The sequence below is a fragment of the Brachycentrus maculatus genome, unplaced genomic scaffold (assembly GCF_059751285.1).
Source record: "Brachycentrus maculatus isolate JH-2025_06_01 unplaced genomic scaffold, ASM5975128v1 h1tg000238l, whole genome shotgun sequence".
Classification (NCBI taxonomy): Eukaryota; Metazoa; Arthropoda; class Insecta; order Trichoptera; family Brachycentridae; genus Brachycentrus; species Brachycentrus maculatus.
In genome coordinates, this window is record NW_028280989.1 from 1,487,550 (window position 1) to 1,512,186 (window position 24,637).

The following is a 24,637-nucleotide window of genomic DNA, read 5'->3' on the forward strand; positions in this document are numbered from 1 at the left end:
ATATATATATATATATATATATATATATATATATATATATATATATATACATATATATATATATATATATATATATATATATATATATATATATATATATATATATATATATATATATATATATATATATATATATATATATATATGTATATATATATATATATATATATATATATATATATATATATATATATATATAAATATATATATATATATATATATATATATATATATATATATATATATATATATATATATATATATATAAATATATATATATATATATATATATATTGTATATATACGAGTATGTACACACATACCAACAACTTTCGAGACCTTAGAAATGGTTGTTTTATAATGAGCAAAATGGTGAATGTTGTACAATGTACATATAGCTTATATTAGCCAATGACAGATCATAATCCGTGCTTATGCCTTCACTTACATATTCATATCTCAATGATTTATTTTCATCTGTTGAGATATCAATAAAATATATATTTAAAAAAAAACTTAATTGTTGTTTATTCAACATAAAAATATGGAAATACTGTACTCAACTAAATAATTGGATACGAGGAAATGAGACAAGGATTACTTACTATATATATGCTATATATGTGCTCTCATTAAAAATTAAATACTGCATCAGTTTTATGCCCCTTCAATGTTTTTTTTTTATATTGTTATCGATTGTATTCAATTGTAGCTGATTAAGTTAATCGAATTCCTTGATGGTGTAATCGCTTGTTAGTAGAGCTTTTTGCAATTGATTACAATAGATTACCCTCGTTTCTAATTTGATGCTTCATTATCAATCATTTAACTTTTTCCCCTTCTTCATCAAGAAACCAGTATACGAGTATATTTAGTAGAGAAATATACACAAAAATACCGTCACCATATATCTATTTTAGATTTTTCTTTGAAAACGTAAAAGATCATAATGCAAAAACAAAACCAAAAATTTTGATTCATTAAAAAAATTGCAGCCAAAGTGTTCGGGCGATAACTTTTCCGCCACCTTGTATAGTAAAGGACATTTTCAATAGGATTAATAAATAATAAAAAAAATAAGTGGGGTTTATAATCAAGCACTAATATTTTTCATCGACGATGACCATTTTTTTCCAAAAAAATAAGTTCTTAAAATATAACTTCTTTCCTAAAGTTAATTTCCTAAGTCTTATTATTTTTTATTTTAATGTCAAATTTTAGCTTGTACTGTTTTCTATTAAATTTTGAATACCGGTCAAAGATTCCATAACTACTGACGAAATTTGCCGTATAATTATGTTAAAACCCATTATTACTTTTAATGGTTTCCCATAAATTAATAGACGCCCCGATAAATCGTTGTATTTAGCTTTATACTGCATTCAAAGTGATAAATCAAAAATTTGTCGTTCCTATATTATTGAACAGGCCTTTAATTTTAAACCCCTTGATCATCATTAGTGATAATCGTTTTTTTTTTTTTTATATCCACAGACTGTTACATCAATATACAATAATTACGAAGATAATTTACTTGTATAAATATTTTTATATTTATATGTATATATATATATATATATATATATATATATATATATATATATATATATATATATATATATATATATATATATATATATATATATATATATATAATAAAGCTTACGAGCATCACAAACTTGGCTACGCCAATAGTTTAGACACATAACCAAGCCTATGGTGGTCGTAAGCCCTGTAAATGCCCAGACTTCCATATCCATCTTCATCTTTGGTGAGATGTCAAAAACGTAAAAAATAACTCTTAAGCTGAGATAATACAGATTTGTGAACAAGTATTTGGACACACTCAAAATGTTGTAAAAAATGTAAATATCCGTTCGGGAACGAACGCAATGCTCATGACGAACAGCGTGCTTCTTGACAGCAGATACCATTAGCATTTTCAATGTTTTCGATTGCATTTTTGTTTAAAATATTTTTCATATTTCCATTGCTTTACAAGCATGTATTTATTTTGAGAGCCAACGCTACCAAGGTGTTACGTCTTTCAAACATCTTTTGTGCTTCCCATTAAATCAAAGCTCTTTTATAGACTCGATAAAAAGTGTATATAAACAATTCGAGTACGCATTTATTATTTATTAAGGAGTGCTTATTCAGTCGTTGCTGAGCCAGGCTTGCGTTTGACACACCCTCATTTTCTTAAGCCATAATGACGCTCTTATTAACAGCTGCTTGTGTTTGTGTTGTGGTCTATGGATGTTTTTAGTGTTTTAACGTGTCATGTAAAAGTAATTGAGTTTATTTTAGAAGAAAAATGCCACCCTTAAAAAGCCATTATCCCCAAAGTTGTTATTGGAAGCCCCCTCCTGTCCAATCACAAAGGTGATACAAATACACGTGATAAAGTACGAATATAGAATGCTACCCGTGAGGTCTTATACCCACAAACTTAAAGGTGACGAAGTAAACTAAAGTAAGGAAGCAAACACACCCTTTTATTTAGACGGTCATTAAAAAAACCTATACAGATCCATTTTTTCTATAGCAGTTACATTTTTTGTCTACATTTCAGTGTACATATATAACGGCAGAGTGTAGTCTCTAAAAGCGATTATTTTGAGCTTTTTATTCCTTTATTTGATTTATTACCGAACAAACCAATATATATATATTTTCTTCTTAAAGGTGATCCTTCTAGCGCTTCGGGCACATTTCAAGGGTTGTTTCAAATAAATATTAGAGTGAAAAATCAGCAACATTTATTTTGACCTCCTGGAAATCGAACACAGCACCTCCAACGCGATAGCTAAACACACTGATCACTATACCACTGAAGCGGACAATCACTTAAACGAATTTTTACCTAGCAAAATTATCTGAGCACTGTAGTTTATTCATTTATATGAACCTATTTTTCGATTTTTACTAACTCGGGTTCCCAACCTACACAATAAATGAGTTTTCAGATTTTAGTATTTGAAAATAAATATCAAACATATTAATACTTGTTTTTTTTGAGAATATTTACTTATCACAAAAATTATAAGGCAAAGTATATATTTTTGCTACCCATAGGTAGAAACGTATTTCTATAACTTAACAGATTTTCTTTGTTAAAAATAAACCTTAGAAATAAATACATGTTTCTTTGTTATTATTTCTTCAGTAAATAGAAACGTGTTGTAGAATAATAATTAATATCACCCTCCCGAAGCTTCGTCTACCCCCCGCTGTTCAGTTTTGTTTACCTTTGAAACCTGTCAATAAAACAGCTTCATTTTTAGTTCGACTCATTTTTCAGCAGACAGAGTGAGGATTCACTTTCAAAGTCTTCCCACATCAAACCCTCTGAAAGGTTATCCTGTTCTCTCCGTCCCTTCTTCCCTGTCAACCTTTTATGTTTCCATAGATAATGTTCCAACTCATTAAAACATTTACGAGGTAGCGCTAAAACGAAAACGAGGAAAATTGAAAGACCGCCTTTTAGAAAGTTAAATGAGATGCCGTATTCCGCGAGACCGCGAATTTCTGAAGGACTCGGTGCAATGATAAAATTAATATTAGTTTAGTATGTATGAACGATACTCAAATGACGCTAAAGAAATGTTTAAAATTACTGAAAATACATTTTAAATATATATTTTCGTTCAACTGCTGTATTTTTTACAGTCAACTTAACTAACTAACTAACCATCACGCCGCTTCTCCGCAGGGGTAGGCAGAGAGAATAGAACGCCACACCACTCTGTCCTTGCAAACATTATTCGCCTCTTCCACGTTCATGCATCTCCTCACACATACCCGCCGATTGTTTCGACTCCTAACCTGACCACTTTCAAGTATTTGGCATACTTGATCGTGCCAAGTTTTTCTCGGTCTTCCTCTGCTCCTTTTTCCAATTACATTCGCCTCATAAATTTGTTTTACCATTCTTTCCTCACTCATTCGTTCTACATGTCCAAACCATCTCAACACACCAATTAACAATCAACTTATGTATGTTTTTACAATAAATGAATAACTTTTTTGTTTTAATTATTTTCCTTGGATAGAAATACCTGTCAATAAAAATAAACTACCTTAATTCATAACATGTTATCTTTAACAACAATATTGTATGGGTATGTACATAAATTTATATAATGGTTAATATAGGGATTCTTTAAATAATACTTCTGAATAATTTCCCTTGCATATAATATAAAAAATAAAATTGGTAATCTTCTATTTGTTTCTTATAAATTCACTTATACAGGTATTTTTTTTATTTATTAAAACTTATGAATAATTTCCTTGCATATAATATAAATAATGAAATTTATAAAATCCTATTCCTTTATAATGAATTTTCGGACTACCTGTTAAATATATGTCATTTAAAAATAATGAGAAAAAAAAACAATTTGTATCATATAAATATGCAATTATGCGAATCATTATTTTTTTAGTCATGCAAATGTTAAAAGTTTGATCTTTAATACGATGTTAAATTAACCTTATTCAATATTTATTAAAACTTTTTGCCACTCCGTTTCCAAAAACAGTTTTTAAAGTATCAAAAAGTTACGTTAACTGATAAAGTTTCGTGTAACCCTTTAATAATTTGAAACGAAACGATGACGTAATGGTGCATAATAAATGACAACCGCAATGACATTTACCTACGGTTTCCTAAAAAGGGGTTCGCCGTAACCATACCCGTTACGTAGCATGCAATCGCTTCTGAAGGACTCGAACGACTTTACTGAAAAATTACTTGAATTTAAAATCACTATTGCAAGGTAACACGATGAGCTTACAGCCTTTCTACGTCTACTCCTTATATCTGAAAGATTCCAGCAAATTTAATGATAATTGATTCAAAACTCAAATCACTATGAAACATTATAGCCCGTACACACGTGATATTGGAACTTTTTTTCTATACTTTTTGATCAATTGCAACCGAAATAAATATTTTTTTTAAATTAAGTTTTTAACCTCAGAAACCTATTTATATTTATTACTTACCATATATATGCTAAAAAAAGGCGTAATCCGTTTATTACATCCTATTTTCGCCCATTTGCCTTTTAATGCAGGTAATAAATACTTATACTTGACAAATATATTTGACACCTTTTACTAATTACACATCAAATCGTACGTATGAATCATTCTTTTTACCCCTACTTCTTTATAGATTTCAATTTCATTCAGTTCTGTGCAATCTTTTTTGATCATATCTGCGATAAAAGTTTATTTTTTTTTATCAAAAAGAAAATCAAGTTTACATATTTTTTAGCTACATAACAAACAGAATTCATTCGAAATATTTATTAAAGAACCTTTTTTTAAGTTAGATGATTTTAACCTATGTTTTAATATTTAACTACTTATAATCTTACAAAAATTTTACTTCGCCATAGAGCTATAAAAACGATTTTTACCCGTTTGTATTAGGAATCGTGTAAATAATTAAAAAGAGGGTTAGCAAACAACGCGATTTTTTTTTTTTTTTAATTATGTTTTCATTACATCATTTGACCTCGTGTTATTTTTTCAGGATGGAAGAGACGGTACACTCCCTGCTGCAGTACAAAAGTCGTGTCGAGGCGCTGAAACAGGAGAAGGCTTCACTGTCCACTGCTCTCGAGGTAAGGAATACTCTTTTTTGCCAACTTGAAACTTTCTTCCTATTCTCACTTAACTGGCAGTACGGAGAACCCTCGACTCGTTTTACGCTTATTGAACTAAACTTTTACAGACTGTTTTACTACTAAGTACTATCCAGCATTAAAATCCAGCTCGAGTCAGGCAAAACGTCACTCTTTAAAAAAAGGCAAAAGTCTCCACTCTTTATTTTCTTCATCTTTATCTGACCCTTGTACGCCATCCAATGACGTAAAACGTACTGCATTTGATTTATGCTGTCTTAAATTACACTTAGGTAATATTCGTCAACATTTCATCAAAAAAATATGCTAACTTAACGGATTTTGAAGTATTCACTTTTTTAAACGTTTAAACATGACGAAAAAAAATTAAAACATCGCGTATGCCAGTTGTAAATATGTTTTTTTTAATCTACTAAAAAATTGAAATTCTTTGAAGATTTCTTTGATGAAAAGTTTGATATATACACTTCATATATTTATTAAAATAATATTATTAATTGTTTTTAAATTCCCGGAGTAATCATCAAGTTCCAGGAATCCGAATACATACCTGCCAATTCCGACTCCTGACCTGACCACTTCAAATATTTGAAATATTTCGTTCTTCCTCTGCTTTACATTACCAACCACATATTGTTATTGTTTTTATTATTATACTATATGTTATATTATATTATTTGGTATTTTATTTGTACTATTGATTCAAACCAAAGTTACTCTACGTTTTAGTATCAAGGACCTTGATTTTTAAATACAAAAACAATATTTTTCGCTATCATAATGTTTAAAAAAATACTTCTATGTAATTTCATCATTTTTATAAAAATACTTTTATTTAGTCTTGCACATTTTCATGTCAGCCGTTGCACCTTATAATGGGCATATTCAAAGAATACATATCGCGTGTTATGACTATTCCTCGAATGAACTATTACACTAAGTGACATTATTGTCGATTCGTTTTACGAACAAATCCGTCTCACTTAAACTTGATGCCTGTTTTGCATAGCGCTGAATATTCCGGCATTAGTTTAGCAACATGACTGCCATAGAACAGAGCTTACCCACCTTCCCTCTCGAGTTTCAAAGCATTTCGACGCGAGTTATTCGTCGGGGCACAAACAACGCGATGCGTGGCACCTTACGTAGGTGTTTCGGCGCGGATTTCTACCTCATATTGCAAATAGTTGTCGACTTCAGCCACGCTCGGCTCGCGCTGTAATTGGGAAAACCCTCTACCAACTCTGACTGCTTTACCGAGACCGACATTCTCCGATAGAGGTACCCTTTTACCATACTTGTCTACGCACGCGGCTTTTGTAAGGTTTAGAATTATACAGAAACAAGAAATATATTTGTATAAATACATATATATAATGAATTACAGTTCATCTAAATATTTTTTTTATTATTAAATCTGGATTATCTCTAATTATATGAGTTATTTTACTAATTGTTTCGGCATTAACTTTGTGGTAAGACATGTTGCAATGATGAAATAAAACACTTGTTTTTATACCACTTGAGTTTTATTAAAGACTTCTAGTTTCAGAAGTTAAACTTCCATCATTCAGGTCTGAATAAAAAAAGTTTTTATTCAGACCTGAATGATGGTAGTTTAACTTCTGAAACTAGTAGTCTTTAATAAAAGTGAAGTTGTATAAAAACAAGTGTTTTATTTAATGATTGTATGAGTTATTTTTCATATTATTTTTGGACATCTCAACATCAATGCCCAGACTTCCATATTCTGCTTTATGTTGAGATGTCAAAAAATAAAATGAATTATATTTTTTTTTAATCCATTCATACGTATGCACTAGCACTATCTGCCCTCCAATTACAAACTTTGACCAGTATTAATTATCTTTTTTGGTTAGAAGATATTGTTTCTTAGCAATAAGCCCACCAATGTTCATATATTCTGTACAAGAAGTGTTAAATAAATAAATAAATATTCCATAATATAAACATGCATATAAAATGTTGTAACAGCATTTTTCTTATTCTTCTTCTTACCAATAGATGTACTAAATAATGCAAAGAGTACCTACTGCATCAAATAATAAGTAAATGTTAGAATGAAAAAATACCTTTTCTGCTTTTGACCCCCTAGGAATCGAATCCGGGACTTCCAGCATAGTACCCAAACGTGGTAACTTCGATAATTTGGAGGCAGTTTTAGATAAGTTTTAATATGAAATATCAAGAAATTAATTCATTTCATTTAACTAATTTCATTGGCACATTTAACTAATTTAATTTCTGTTTTATTAGTGCACAATAATGCTTTTGAGAGTTATTAAAATATCGCACCCATTTAATGTAACACCCTTTTATCATAAATTTGAATCGGTCATTTTCCTTATCGTATTTTTAACGCTCATATTAGTATAATATATTATAATAATTCCATACAACAGACTACACAAAGGAATAAGTATGCATAAGGTCAACACGAGTGTATGCGGGTGCGAATTTATGTAAAGCCTTTTCATTTCAGACAATGGATCCTTAGAACATGGCAAATGATTGATTTGTGTTAAGTCGGGGTAGTCTGTTAGTGAGCAACCCTAACCAACCCTGGGTGATTCGTTACTGAGCGACCTCTCGCACTAATTGTACGCCACCAACACACATTAGCATGCCAAGTTAAATTGTCCAAATACGAGAAATTATGCATCGTATAGCACATACAATTAAGCTTCAATATACAGTGGAACCTTTTATAACGAAAACCTCTCTTAACGAGTAATTCGCATGAGCAAAAAAATGTAAAAAAGTTGCTACCTTAACGAGCGACATTTCGCTTAACGAGTTACAGAGAAAGGGCAAGTTTCTTTTTCACGACATTCACTTGTGAGCCTGGACTTCCGTGACAGTTAAAACAAAGAACGAGTAAGATTTTGGAACGAATTATGCTCGTTATGAGAGGTTCCACTGTACTCACTTTTATTGCGCTCAATGAATTTAAAATGATCACTCATTTTAAATACATTAGATACATGCCTACTCGTACTAAAAATTCTAAATTAATACTTAATTAAAATTATTTTTTACTTTATGTACTGGTCTGGATGTTTGTTTTTCACATCAACCTTCCCTATCCTTACTATCCTACTTGCAGACAAGCTTCTAAAAGTAGAGGCTTTGAGGGTTATTCCTCAAAAAAAAGACTAAATTTTAAATAATCGAACTGAAAATACCGTTTATGATACAGATAATATGTATTTCAATGAATTAAATACGATTTCAAATTAAATAAATCAAGCGAATTTATATTCAGAAAACCAATTAAGATAAACTAATTTAATGTAAGATTTCCTTCGACAGTGTTTAATAAATAATTAATATGTCGCATTAAGGACACATTACACACTATACGAATTCTCTCGTGTCTAAACAATACATCGTATGGCAAAACAACAAAATAATGACACGAGATAACAAATTACTAGTTTTATTCGGAAATCTAATGCAACAACGCTCTTTTATATGGGTGTTTTATTTCAAAAACATTTTTTGTTTAATTTAAATTGGGGAAAAAATAACTGGATTTATAATTGCGTTTAAAATAATGGCTAGTAATGGTAAAAAAAATTATAAATGATTTTTAAAAAGTCTGTTTTTAAATTTACTACTCGTCTACCTTTCTAAAGATTACTCTTACGTATTATAATAAAATATATAATAAAAGCAATTACGTATTCTTGCGTGGTGTAAAAAAAATAGATGCAATATGCAAATCCATGTGATAATACCTTTTAATTTACTATCAATTGAAAATACGAGACTTCGAGTACGTTAAAATTGAAAAATGATTTGTAAAAAAATTTTAGACAACCTTTAAAGTTTTAGACAGATGTTTTTTTTTTACTCCTGACCAAAATTTAGTTTACATTCGCTTTTAAGGCCCAATATACAATAAATCGCAACTTAAGTTAATTTCAACCTAGGTAACATTTGACGTTATTGATTTCTTTCTTAAAATACCGTTTTTGTATAAAAAAATAAATTGAAGTGTTGTTGAAAGGTAAAGAGTTTAAAAAATGTTAAAGACATTTTTCAAAATACTCGTATATTAAAAATAAATCAGATTTCAATATTTTTTTAAATCATGCGTCTCGCGCAGCCGATCGCAAACTGAATCAGCCAGATTACGAGTTACCCCTTAAATTACTGGTGGGATTAGAGATACGAGGTATTACTATGACATGTGTGATATACCACGTAAAGCCTAGTAATATATGACTAAATACTAAGTGAATAGTCGGAAGCGACAGGTGTACTGTGCCGCGCCACCGTGAGCTGTGCAGTAGGTATTAGTACGTAGTACTGGGAACGGCAGACATTAATTGATTGTTAATTCTATAGGGGTCGGAGACAGGGGCGGGGGTGGGGAGGGAAACGGGAAGGGTTGTGGTCACCACGAAGCGAAAGTTGAGTCAGGTGGGTGCATATTGTTCAATAGATGACAGACAGAGATTTCTGTACAGAAAATGAAAGAACGCAAACGATATATTTTTTAATTAATATTATCAAAAGTTGAAGACTGATTGAAGAATCATTTAACGTACATCGAATGCGCCCATTGCATAGGTAAAGAAAACGCACAATACTCAAATATCTAAAGACATCCAACGTTATGAATACTAATTTAATTTTTAATTTGTTGCCGACCGGGTTAGAGGTCAAAACAAAATATGAAATAAAGGCAAAATAAAGGAATGCGTAAATGATCAAGGGTTTATTCTATGAAAATTGTAAAATAGTTTTTAAAAAAATTCTCTCTTTTGGTTGTGTGTATATTAGGTTCAAATAGATAAAAACAATAAAAAACGTATGAAAAAAGAACTCCACCGACAGTTTATGTAAATAAAAAAATATATTTAAAAAAAAACACGTCTCTTCTTGTTTAACAGTCGTTTCAGTTCTGCGGCCTAATTTTATTTATTTTTTTTTTTTTAATGTTTTCATTTCACTTCTCATTATTTCATGGGATATACATTCATTTCTACATATTCAAAACATAAACAAAAAGCCTTATGTAAAGATTGTGCACTACTCAATATAATACAGTACACACTATGGTATGAAGCTAATTATTTTTTTCAAAGATTAACCATAAAGATACGTGTATAATGTAAAAAGACATGTAAAAACAAGAAAAATAAAAAAAATTAAGAAATATTAACGGAAAAATTAAAATATGTTTAAATAATTCAATTTAGAATGTTAAATATTATTTTAGATAATTTTCTAAATGAATATTTTGATTAATTTAGTTTTCAAACAAAGCTCTGAATGCTTGTCTAAAACAGAAAACCACATAAACCGGAATTATGTGATTTGATTTACTGGACCGCTGGTGCGTGATGATTTGATAATATTTAGACTAGAAAACTCATTGCAATGTAATTATTTTTTTTTAAATAAAAATACATTGTTAATTATTTAACTATAATGTCGCTTTAGTAATAATAATAATAATAAATTTTAATCATTTAAATAGCGCCATTTTCGTAATATACTACATCAAGGGCTCTTATAAAGACGTGGATAATAATATGCTGATGATAATGATAGGTAAAAGAAATAAAGCGTCGTCAATCGATCTCGGGGCGTCGAGTAGGCGAAGTCTGAAAGAGGGGAAAAAGAGGAGCCGACGTATTATTACGTCTCAGTTACCCTGGGCTGCTTACTAAAGTGTCCAATGACTTTTATTTAATTTAAAATAAATTTATTTAAAAATTAATTGAAGATATTGTCCTATGCGTTATAATTCACAAGAAACTCGTATACATAGTTGGTATTTTCTTTTGATGAAAGAGTTATACAAGAAAAGGAACCTTCTATTCCTCCTCCATTTTCCTTACCAAATAGTAGTAATATTTTTCACTCTGAGCTCCTTCACCATATGAAATGCATGCATCTCAAATATATTTAACTTCTACTTTTAAGATTCTAGACCGCAATACAGGTCACCTTCATATAATTAGCTATCAAGTCAAAACCATGTCAACGGATGCGGTGTCCTATGCGCCATGTGTGTGAATAGAGGTTTAGGAAAAGCATTGTTTCAATTTATACACTCTGACGAGTTAAATAAAAACAATTATTTTACCTTTCTCCTTTTTCATCTTTTGACCTTTATTCGCAATCAGTGGTGCAAAGGGCACCCCCATCGAATTGATGCAACGTTAAGTTATTCATCAATCGTTAAATGAAAGCAATGTGATCAGTTCTGTGAGTCAGATATTAGAATGACCAAACTTTTAGATTTATTTTGACCCCCCCTGAAAATCGAACCTGAGACCTCCAACATGGTAGCTAATTGTGCTAACCACCTCACTATGGAGGCTGATTTTACAATCGGCTTAAACCGGTTAGATACCTTAAAGAAAAGTAAAGCAAAATATTTTACAAATAAGCATTTTTCTCTTGTATTTGGTAAAAACATCATGGCGTTTAAGCTTGTGAGTCTTACATTATACTTTTTTGTGATATCCGTTTTTCCTTCTAAGTGTTCGTCGTGAATATGCCCCGAGAAGGTGAAAAATTAAAACTCCAGTAAAACTCATACTTAATACTTAGCCTGTACCCTGAAAGCTAGTCGGTGTTATATTACCCGGAATTATAATACCCCAGGGACATCTAGGTAGGCGCTTGAACATCCTTCAAAAAAGAAGGACGAAATATTAAAGCAATAAGCAACAAGATACGGTAGAGGAATAGATGTTAGGGTTAGTTTTACCAAATAACTTATCCGGAGTCTGCGAGATGACGGTGAAATCTGCCCTAAGCCCGAGAAAGGAATATTAAGCGTATTACGTACTTAATACAAACACGGTATATCCATCGGATGTTCGGGGTACGGAGAGGGGAGGAACGTGAAATATCATGGCCAGCGTATTCTAATGTGGGGTGATCACGTGACTTTCCTAATACGACCCCCGCGCCCGTTTTATTATGTTTAACAGGGACAAATATTTGAGGAAATGTTTTTAGAAATACGACTCATACATTTTCCAGTTTGGACGAGTCGTTTACATCATATTTTAATATATTATCTATGTCATGGAATTTCCAATTATTTACATTATATTTTCATACTGCTCGGATTCTTTTCCTTGATGTTTCATTCAATCCTGCATCTGGCGATGAAGTTTTATCTATGCTATGCTATATCTATGCCATATATCTATGCTATGTGAGTCAAATACAAATCAATCACAAAACGTGCTATCCACTGGACTGTGAATGTAGAGGCTTTTATGAGTATATATTGAATACTTGCATGTTGAATGCATATACAATATTTCAAAATTATGTAATTAGTTCTTTATTAACTAAGGTAGCTAACAAGTGTATTGAAAATTACATGAAAATAACAAGACAACAACTTTACTTCTTGACAATAATTTCTAATGACTTTGGGTTTTTTTATTTGGTTGTCGATTCGTATTATCATAAAATTATTGCTACGGAGGTAAAATATGGTTTCCTTTTCGAATCGAGACTCTAAACAGACTTTTTATGTTTGCCTATCATTTTTTTAATTTAATTCGTGATATTTGATGCTTGTTTTTGGGATGCAATGAACTTCATAAAATATAAAAAAATATCTACTTAAATTTTCAATAAATAAAAAAGTCAATACTGCATTTGTCGGTGATCTGAACTAAACGCGCCTTAAATTCAGCTTAAAATTTGGAAGTTTGACCCAAAAAGGAAGTTGCGTAACTTTTCCTCGCGGAAGGAAGCAGGAAGTTTTGATTTATGCGGTTGATTGGATAACCAGCCCTTCTTGCGAGGGACGGGACAAGGGATGGAGGCCTGAGATCTCAGGATCTAACCATGAGCAAAATCAAACCACCCCTCGGGATCAAACTGAAAACACCCATCATCAGTTAATCCCGTACAACTCCAGAGATACGATTAAGTTCGCCGGATTTAACACAACTTTAAGGCCCTGATATAAACAAGTTACTCTTAGTGGTCTCATTTTCCTTAGTGAGGTTGGTAAAAAGTAAGCTTAAATAAACTTGACGACCTTCTCCAAAACATTCAAAAAACATCTCATTCAATTTACTTAATTTGAAACATAAACAATGTACAATACATACATACATCGGTTTATTGCAATTCAACAACGCAAATAATTCTGTACCGTCTGTTGATTGATATAATTTTAAATTCGATGCATTTTGTACCAAAAATGTCAAAAAACAATAATAAATCATCACCCAAACTTCGCTAATTAGTTAATTATTGGTCGATTATACTTGTAATTCAAATTATAATTTTTTTTAATGATAATTTGAATGCTTTTTTGATGAAAATCATATTTAGGATTTCAGATTGTCGATTTTCTTACTCTTACTCATATACTCTATTCATAGTTATGTATATTTTTATTTTTTATCACAAAAAATAAAATATAAATGAAATATTATAAATTAGTTCATCACATGTTGATAATTTGATCCACTTGCAGACTTGACTAGTCTGACGAATAAAAAAACGATAAAACTAGCTTTTGGTCAAATAAACCCAAGAACACCAAAATTAATATACGTTTTATATCCACAATTATGTAATAGATAAATTTCCTGCATAGTGTTTGTTTTTAATCAGCTAATTTTGTATTATAACTCATGATTTTTTTATTTATTTTAGCCCTGCTACTCTTTGGGTTTGCTTAATGTCGTTTCCAAAATAATAAAAAAATCACAATTCCCTTCGTGATTAATCAAAATATTTTTGTTATTTTTTCATTCTTTATATTCTTCTTAATTACCTTATCGCATGCCGTTATCCCACATCAACGAAGAATGTCATCAGTAGACAGCAGGATGCTTATATTTATATTAGTGATGGAAGATGCTTCATGATTGATGAAGCTCTCTGTAAACATGGAACTATATTTCTATAATTACGTCTATATTTTTCACCTCCCTCAATCTATATTAACACTCAAGACCCACACACTTTGCGCCTTGTCATTTATGGACGATTAATTTTCCACCCTGGGGAAAGGGTTATTTCATTGAATACGTTACAGAATTACGTGATCTTCTTACATCTAATACGTATTCTTGCTTAGCCGTTGTATTAAGAGAAAATCCTTACCACGAACGTTTAAGGTTTATAATCGTTCTCCAACTTCATTTAAGTTCCATTTGGTATAATCACCTCATAATGTAATCACTATAATAACGATTAAATTAATTTAGAATAAATGTCATTTCACAAAAAATACGGAGTTTTAAAAATGATAAATTACGTATTTCCTTCAAAAAATTTCCGAGCTCATGTTTCGTCTTCACCTTTGTTTAATTTGAGTTCATCCGAGACAATTTTATTTAATTGTTGAATTTGTTTAAAAACGTAAAAAAAAACAGTGGTAGAGCGGAGCAGGACGTCGATCCGGTACTTTTTTGCACAACCGGACCGCTTGCTGGTACGATTTTCATAAAGATCTGTAAAAAAATAAACTGAAATTTTATAGATAAGTTAAAAAGGTATAACCGATTTATAATTTTTATATGTGCATGCTTAAAATTCTGATGATAGTGTTTACCAAAAATCTACTATGATATTTTATATGCGTCCATACAATACTTCCATATTGTTATCCCACAAAATTTATCGATTAAATCAATTCAATGGTCTCCATTTACGTACAGTAATATTATTTATTGTCTCTTTCAAAACGTTAAATAAATATTTTCCTGGTAACAATTGAACTGTTCAAAATTATCATATCTCTCGCTTTAAGGAATCCGAAATAATTTGCAAATATCACTCCGTCGTGTTGAGTTTGCGTGTGTAAGCCGAGGGAAAAAAATAGTACACGCATTTACTGAGAAAATCGGCGACAGGTGTTCGCTACCCGAATCAGCCATGCACGGGGTATCTACACGAGCATTGTACGGCAGGTTTAACTGAGTTTCATGACCCTCTTAGCGCGCTCTAAATGAATTGTATACGCATTTTAAATACAGCCCAAAACTCTCCCTTGTTAATCCGTCCCCGCGGTGGCGCACTTAACAAATAAAGGCTCCATCCGCAATCTACCAACACAGCATCTAGTAAACCGGCACGATTGGAAAATTATCCTGTCATCTAAGTAGGTAAAACAAACATTAACCTTAGTTTTATATTTTGTTTATGGTCTGTTACTCGATATTTATTACAATGAACAAATCTATTTTTCCCCCAAGCAAATAATTATTAAGCAGTTTTTTTGTAGCTAACTTCAACGAAGGTAAAAATAAATATGACGATTATCATACCTTCTCGTGTATTAATATAATTCGTTTTTTTTCGTAAATTTTGACGTACATAATTTTATGATGGCTCCCGAAAGTGCGGACCATGTTTCAAAAATACAACGCTCAAAGCTTTTTCCTGAAAACCGAACTGTAAATTAGAGGTGCATTTTCCGACATATCAGTTACTATTGCAGGAGATATTAGAACAATGATATTTTTAAAGATTTTTATTATAAAACAAAATTTCTGTAACTGTTGAAATGACTTTTTTGTACCTTGCCTGCTGTGGTCATTTAAAAAAGATGTTTTGTGTATATATCTGTTTTTTTCATGTGATGACAATGTCGACAAATATGATATTTAACACATCCGGCAGTATATACCCCATTGCATAATAACCGAGAAAAACACAACCTTCGTTTGAATTTCTACGAAAATCCAGTAACTGAATGTACAATATTCGATGTATTATAATGTAACATATCAACTTAGTATCAGTATTTTACTGAAAACTACTGAAAACTACTCAGAACTAAGCGAACATTTTATTAATATCAAAATTATGATATGACCTCTTAAATTAAACTGTATATTATTTATTTCTGCATCCTATTGGATACAGAAATAATAAAATAAAAAAATAATGGTAGTATTCTACTATTTACAATATTTTACGTGACAATTTATTTATTATGCTAATTATTTACATTCCACTTTTCCGTTCTGCGTCGGAATTTGCCATCTTCATTAGCCCTCTGCTGTCACCATCAAGATTTCGAATTGTACATATAGACAGCTACGCACCATCCCTCCGCTACATCCCTCTCTGTCCCCTCTTCCTCTTATTTAGCTCCGGGCCATATAGAACCCCCCGTTTGTTCGTGTTACTTCAATGTATAAAATAAACATCTGCGGTGACAACGTTTGGACGTGTCTTTTTAGCAATTAAATCGTTGCAATTAAAATCATACCACACCGTCTGCGCTCGTAGGGATGAGAAGGCGGGGTAGCCACCTTGTCTGGTTGTTTTACCTGGTATCACGAAATTTATCGTTAATGACAGTCGTCATAATTATATGTCGGCGTGTATTGTATGTAACACGATGAATGCATAATATGAGCTAAATAATAAATTACGTGCTTTAAGGGCGTGAAAGTGTTTTATCACGTAAAATACACTATTGTGTATTTAATAATAATCATTGTTTTTTCGTGACAACTTTATGAGTATACGAGTAAAACAAAGCATTGATCGATCGAAGAGTTAATTAATAATCATTCGTATAAAAATTAAGACAGAATAGAATACTCGCCCAAAATCTTGTCCTAGACCGTACCAAATTACTGAAACAAAAGCTTCTATATACATAAATACTGAAATAAATTTACAATTGTAATTGTTTACCACACCAAATTAATTGTTAGGATAAAATTATGTTGCATACTAACTAATGATGTGGTAATTATTGCTTAAATCGTTTATTTTAAAATCTATTAGCGCTAGTAATGATGAAAAGAACCGTAAAAATGTCGAAATGACTAGCTTAATCACAAGACCTGCGCAATCGGAAAACCTTGCAGTGAATGGAGGAGGTACATTTTATTGACTAAATTTAAAGTAATTTCTCAGTTTGTGTGTTCTTGAAAGTCATTCACCCAACATTAGGGATGTTATGCGTACTTTTTTTTAGATTTTATTTTTGTTAAAAATAAATAGATTTTTGTAAACCAACAATAAAAAACGAATGACGTACTGGTGGGAAAAAACTATTTTAAAAACGGAAATATACTTAACGCAAGCACGTGATGATGCTCAGGGATATATTTGTGGCATAGCCAAGAAATTACTAAATAAAATATTTTTAAGAGTGTTGGTATTTGTAAAGTTAATTAGTTAAAAATTGTATGGTTGCCTAGTATGGCATCATTTGCTGATTAATATTGTTCTAATTGCATTTTAGAGAAGACAAAGTAACCACAATATTTTACTTTCATCAATGATAAACAAATAAATATATGATATTTAATCTCAAACTTAAGACTTTATTACCACAAATTGACTATCATATATTAATTTGTTTATCGAGGTATGACTTGTTCAACAAGATAATTATTTATATTAAATTATTTCATATCGTAGTCATACAAGAGAAAGTGACCAAGTGCATTTTTTACAAAAACGTGATCATTGACTATTTGAAATCTTACTAGCTTAATATTGCCCTGAAAAAAATCCCAAAGGATTTTAAACTTAGAAGTTAAAGTAATTGACTTGTTAAAAATGACTAACTGCATTGATGTTTATTTTCTTGCCAAGCAAAAGTGACTTAAATGGCCCTCCTGAACATTTTACGTATTGTTAGTTGGTCACTTTCTCCTGTACGACTACGATATTAAAAATTTACTTCATTTTAACATCTAAGTGAAATTGAACTCATAGTATTCTTCTTTGTACTGTGTAATATAAATATTAACTACATCTTATAGTAAATTTAGTATGTCATTCAAATAAAATATTTTTTGTACAAATCATTTATTTTTTCATATTCGTGTATATAAATAATTCGCGGTACGTACCTTAATTCCGTCATGTATTTACATTGGATGGTTGTCAAATAAAACCGTATTGTGAGGACTGTCCTACACATGTATCAGTGCAGCCATTTGGAGGGGTTTTCCATTTTAAATACACAATAACAGCCCCCTTTTCGCAATAATTCAAGCCTCGGGCGTGCGAGCCCGAACCTCGGCGGGGGCGCAGTACCCGCGCGGGGCGTGCACACTAACCGAAACCCTTCCGACATGAAAGAGTCATTAATATATCCACGGCGAGGGATTTAAAAAGGGCTATCAAAACTATAAAAGCTTTTCTGTTCGTGAAATCCAACGTACGTATATTTGGCAACAAAGTCATTTTCTGATAATGGCCTCTAATACTTGACGCGGAAGCTTTCAATCCGAAAGGCTTTTAACAAAACTTAGATTATCGAGCTCTTTGTTGACCTTATATTTATTTTTATTACACATAGATTTTTCACACTGTTCCTTAGATTCAGGAAACACAAAGGTTCGGGGAAATTCTCGACGTCAGCACACATTTGTAAACTGTAAAATATGCTAGGTGCGGATGGACTTTAACATCTTGTTGTCTGTTTAAAAAAATATGTTTTTAGAACTCGAGGCTGAAAATATTGTAAAATGCGCAATTTTGAAAAGGTTTTTCTTTATTTTCCTCATATATTCTTGATAAACTTCATTTATTGTAATTTAGTTTAGTTAAAACAAATTTAAAAAATCGAATCAAGGTCTACGTATTTTTGTTATACGTACACGAGTATATCATTATATTCCCATTGTTCCGGTGAAGGCTATTTTTGCGAAACTTGATTTGGCCTGTTTTGACTAAGCAAATATATATTTCCATCCAAAATCTGACTAATTCATTAGCAATGCTTATTTACTTCATGATTCAAAGGTTAGTATAAATATGGGATGGGAAGTACTCTCGCAAATATGACGATTTCTCGGAAAATGTCCTCAAAGAGATATTTTTGTTGGCGGTTTGCTGACCGTGAACCATCGGAAGCTTTTAAATGGCCCCTTGTTTGTAGTAAACCGCGAAGGGGAGACCTCCCTGCGCCGTTTCTTGCCCTTCCTCCTCCCTCACTCAACCTTCTGCACCCTTCACCTCCTCTCACTCCTTTCCTCGTCACTTGCCAAAACTTAAACTTTATGTTATGTCTATCAAAATAACTGTTGTTGTTTACCTAAAACCAAAAAGATATCAATATATTACATTTAAATAGATATATCTCGAACTATCAGTTTAATAAGAAAATCGTATCTTAACGATTGACCGATTGAAAGTAATATTAAAAATATACATTTTTATTGTTACTTGTTGATGTTAGTGTATTACGAGTAAGCTAAGGGATCATAAAAAGTATTTTTCACTATCCCTAGCTAACTCGCAATCCGGTTTAATCGATAACGAAAATTTGAGATTCTTCTGTACTTCAGTCTTTATTATTTTTAGTTTTTATAAATGTTTCTATTTTTAATGCAAATGTCGTAAAAATCAACTGTCTGTGATGAAAAATATTTTTCAAAACGGATTTACTGACGACGTAACATTCATAACAAATCAATGACGACCTTAACGATTGGATAAAAATCTCTCACATTACTGTGCAATATTCATATGCATTATAAATTTAATCAATGTGTTGTCTGCCACGGGGGGTCGTCCACTATAATCTCATAGCTATAATACTTACCGGACTGTAAAAGTATATACGCAAGTACTCTCGGTATAGTCTGCACATATTGGGGGTGGATATCACCCTCTACCCCTCATAAAACCGTTTCCACCGAAGCAAGTTAGAATACTGCAAATAGGCGGTTGCGTAATATCCTCCCCTAATTTAAATCATCTGTTTGAATTATGTATATATTTTATATAAAAGCTGAAAAAAATCACCCTCTTTTTAAGCGGTTTTAAGATTTTTTTGAAAAGGTTGAAATGTCTGTAGTTGGCACTTGTCACGTGCAAGTCTGTCTAAGGAATTTTCAACAACACGTTTTTATTATCTAACATCTTTTTATTGCATAAAATCTTTAAGTAAAACTCCACAATTTGTATAACTTTAAGTACAACTCCACAGTTTATCATTTATTTATTGAGAAAATCTCTAAAATACTCAATCAATACCTAAAGGATGAACAAATAATTTAAATTAAATTCACAATGAAGAAATTGTCGTTTAAGCCAGATATAACTTTAATTTTTTTTTTAAAGATGACCGATATTTATAGTAAATATATATATTTTTTTATTGATTTAATAGAGTTACATTTTTATACAATTTCTATACATTTTTACTTAATACAATCTTATAAATTTAGTTGCGCTCTCCAAAAAAGAGACTGAGCTGTTGTGCTTGGACAGGGACTTTTTTCTTCTTTTTTTACAGTTAGTGACATGTTATACATTTAAAAAATGTATTACTACGGAACATTTATTTTTATGCGGTACGAGGGAGTTGTCTTGTTTAGTTTTTTTTTTTATTATATAGTCTGTATTATATTTTTTAAGTGTTCGTTTAGATTATTTTTTAGAGTGTTTGTGTCTTTTATATTTTTAATTTCTAAATTTTAAATATGTAATAGTTATTTCAAAATATAAACATTTTATGTTTATGTTTTCATTCAAACATTGTGTTTAGTATCGTAAATCAGTTTAGGCACTCTCTTTTGCAATCAGAACTAATATAAGATTCTTGAAACGAAATGGTTATATAATTTGTCTATACTTGCTTTTTCAGGCCCGCAGCATCCACTACCAAACGTCACTTTCAAAACTGAGCGCAGAAAACGAAACCCTACGGAACCAAATTGCTACACTACAAGCAACTCAGACGACTGCCAACCAAGTGGCAACTACCAACCCAGCAACTCCAACCCAGGCGCCTGGTGACCAGGTCACCCGCGACCAAGCCAGTCCAGATCCCCAGAAGAAGCAATACGAACGCTGCCTAGACGACGTTGCCAACCAAGTTGTGAGAGCGCTACTATCACAAAAGGTAAGAATACAGATTTTTCGAGATCAGTAGTGCAAAATGAAAAAAAAAAACCGTATCCATAAAAAAATATTGTTTAAACGTTGCTTACTGCACACATTTCTATTTTGTATTGTATCTATCAGCGACTTGTTACTGAAAGGTATTTTCCAACTTCCAACCAAATAGTTTTCATGAGAACTTTTTACCAAGTATCGTTTGATTACGTCAGTATTGTTGGTACTGCTGACCCCTTGACATTCTTATATTCAGGAGTCTGTCGCACTTTGTTCACGTACTTAATGATCAAACGACTATCAATACAAAGCATTTTCTTTTACATTATAGGTAGTCGTAAGTTTCGAACAAATTGTAAATAAATGGCTTTAGTTAACTCCTTATTTAGCAATCATAATGCAATTCCACAATACTCTTTGACTGTTTTTTTCTGCATCGAAAATACGAAAGAAAAACGACAACAAATATCAGATTTTTAGAAGAAAAAAATTTTTCTCGGTATTTTTTTTTCGAATAAAGTATCTGAATTTTATCATGAACTATGTCAGTGAACGTTTACTACAGGCAACAACTTCAAATTCAAGCACAAGAAATGCGTTCTATATATTTCATAACGCCATGGTACGTAACATCTAAAATATAATGTACGTACAAGTGATCAATTTTGTTGTTTTCCTTTCAATTTTATCCCCACGGCCATCAGGTTGCCCGCTCGTGAATACTCAACATGTTATTGATGCATTCCACATCCGCTAAACTAATCATATAATGAATGTAGCGGTGCACTGTGGGCAGTCCTTTGTGGTGATAAATTCCGTAGATGGCAGCGGGCCGAAGCATTAAGCCTACCGGAGGCAGTAACTAACGCCAGTAACCCCGACCTCATGATAATCCGGCCGTAAGTCGCGCGATAATGTTGGATTAGGCGGAGTGGAATCGAAACTGCCACCTACAAGTTTGATGCTAAGCGCATAGCGTGAGTTCTCGTAAGCGGCCTAGTTCCACTTCCTGCTCCTACTGACGAGCCCTTCCGTTAGTTGGTCAATAAAGGACGGATCTGTGATGAGATATGTGGTGAAAACTTGCAAAATTCCCCACATTTTGGGCATTTACTCTTTAAATAAATAGTTGTAATTTTTTTGCTACTTTTTTTTATTTTCCCGTAATCCGCACCAAATGGTACATGGGTACTCCATCGTTTCGACCCAGTTTTTTTATCGTTAATTATATGAAAACAAGTCCTGCGCTTCAGATACCAGTCTAGGGTGATATTGAATCAATATTAGAGGGACAGATCACCGACATTTATTTTTCGAGACCTCCAGTAGGCACAGTAGTCAAACGCGCTAACTACTACAATACGGAGATAAACACTTCTCCCTGAGGTTATCACTGATAACAATCGTTGCGCGAAAATAACCTAAAATGTCAACCAATTTTCTGACTTGTAATCATTATTGATTCTCTACCGATTGAACATAATGGTTGTTAGAAATAATCCTTATATTATATATATGAATGATAATTTATTTATCTTCTACATATCTATTCATATATTTTTAAAAAATTAGATATTTTCATGCATCGACAAAACGTTTTTGGATATTTTTGAGTCTTTGAAAACTATGTCCAGTTGATTTTGAAATACGTAAAATGACAGGAATTTTAATTTTGGCCATTAAAATTCTTATATTGTATGAATAAAAATCCTATATAACTATTTAACATTAAAATATTCCATGTTCGTTTTCGAAAGTACTTTATTTGAGGATATGTGTTAGCATATCGTGCGTCATTCGATCCCAATAATGTAATCTTGTAACCCTAAGTTCTATAAGGCCGGTCGCCGGGGCTGTTGCTGGTAAAAACCGCGATGGGGAAACCCTTGAACTGTGGAAGACAGTAATGCGTCTTAATTTAAACCGAGCTAACGCCCTGCCCATTAATTAGTATAATTAACTGTTAAACACAGCTTAACTGCGAGGCTGTATTCCGAGTATTAATATGATTAACTTTGTTAATCGCAACCACGATTCCTAGTAGAGTCGTGTAAGAAAGTAGCCAAATATTTATTTCCTACTTTTAATAATAATAATACGTATTTAGGTCTTTCATGTAGCACCATTTTCACGAAATATCGTCCCAAGAGCGCTTTAAATTTTTCTTTTTTATTTATTTACTTTTAATACAAAATATTGGTGTTTTTATTTAATACAAAAACACTTCAATTTCATACTTTTTTATGAGCCTAAGCGGCTCATTATTTGAAATATGTATCACATTGTGGTATAGTGGGTTCGAACCGAGAAACTCTGACTTAAGATTCCGCCACTCTAACCACGGGACCACAATCCGACACAACATATTTGTTCTGTACTATATACGAACATAATTATAGTATATAACATAGCTCGAACTTTTACTTTTATTTTGATAAATCAGCTAAATAATAAAATACCATCATAATATTTTATGCTAAATTTAATCCAACAAAAAGCAGGTGAACCACAATATTTCGATTGCATGTGTACTTTTTAGAAAATGTGAATTCATTATTATTTTTATTATTACCGTTTACTGTAAGACAGAAAAATCAATTTCCAAAAGATGTTCTATTTACAACACTTTCCATTCAATTTTATACATTTTACATTCAGCTCCTTTTTGGCGTTAATGGCAGTTAGTTTTTTTATTGATTTACAAAATTTAACTTTATGTTATTTAATTTTACATTGTGATAGTCTAATTCAATTTATATGCTTAACACGTCAAACGTCAACACATTGTCATTTTAGAAATTCACATTTAAAAAAAAATTCGGTAATTTACGTATTTTAATAATATAATGCATTTATTTAATTTTTTGATTTGACGATGGGTTCCACAGTTACTTTTTTTTAATGAAGCTCTTGATTGAGGTCACTGGTGCCCCCCATGGCGCTGTGGTACAACACAGGCGAGGACACCGGTGCCCCCCATGGCGTTTAACGTGTTAACAAGTCAACGCCGCATCCATCCGATGCAATGGAACCGAGCGATGCGACGCTCGTCGTACCCCCAAAAGTTCGAGCATGTTGTCACCAACTTGGTAGACCAACATGCTCGCTGAACGTATACGAGCGTG

The 24,637-nt window shown here is 31.6% G+C and overlaps 2 protein-coding genes across 4 annotated transcripts in view; one reads left to right on the top strand and one right to left on the bottom strand.

The window, feature by feature from the left end:
- LOC148306554 (uncharacterized) overlaps positions 1 to 24,637 on the top strand; it is a 459,678-nt gene that overhangs the window by 426,059 nt on the left and 8,982 nt on the right. For all 3 annotated transcript variants that reach the window (XM_088264798.1, XM_088264799.1, XM_088264800.1), the window contains 2 exons: positions 5,549 to 5,639; positions 21,262 to 21,519. In XM_088264798.1, coding sequence (XP_088120924.1) covers positions 5,549 to 5,639; positions 21,262 to 21,519 — 349 coding nt within the window. The remainder of the gene's footprint in view (positions 1 to 5,548; positions 5,640 to 21,261; positions 21,520 to 24,637) is intronic.
- Positions 1 to 24,637, bottom strand: part of LOC148306559 (leukocyte surface antigen CD53-like) — a 234,979-nt gene that overhangs the window by 144,717 nt on the left and 65,625 nt on the right. The gene's annotated exons all lie outside the window — the stretch shown is intronic.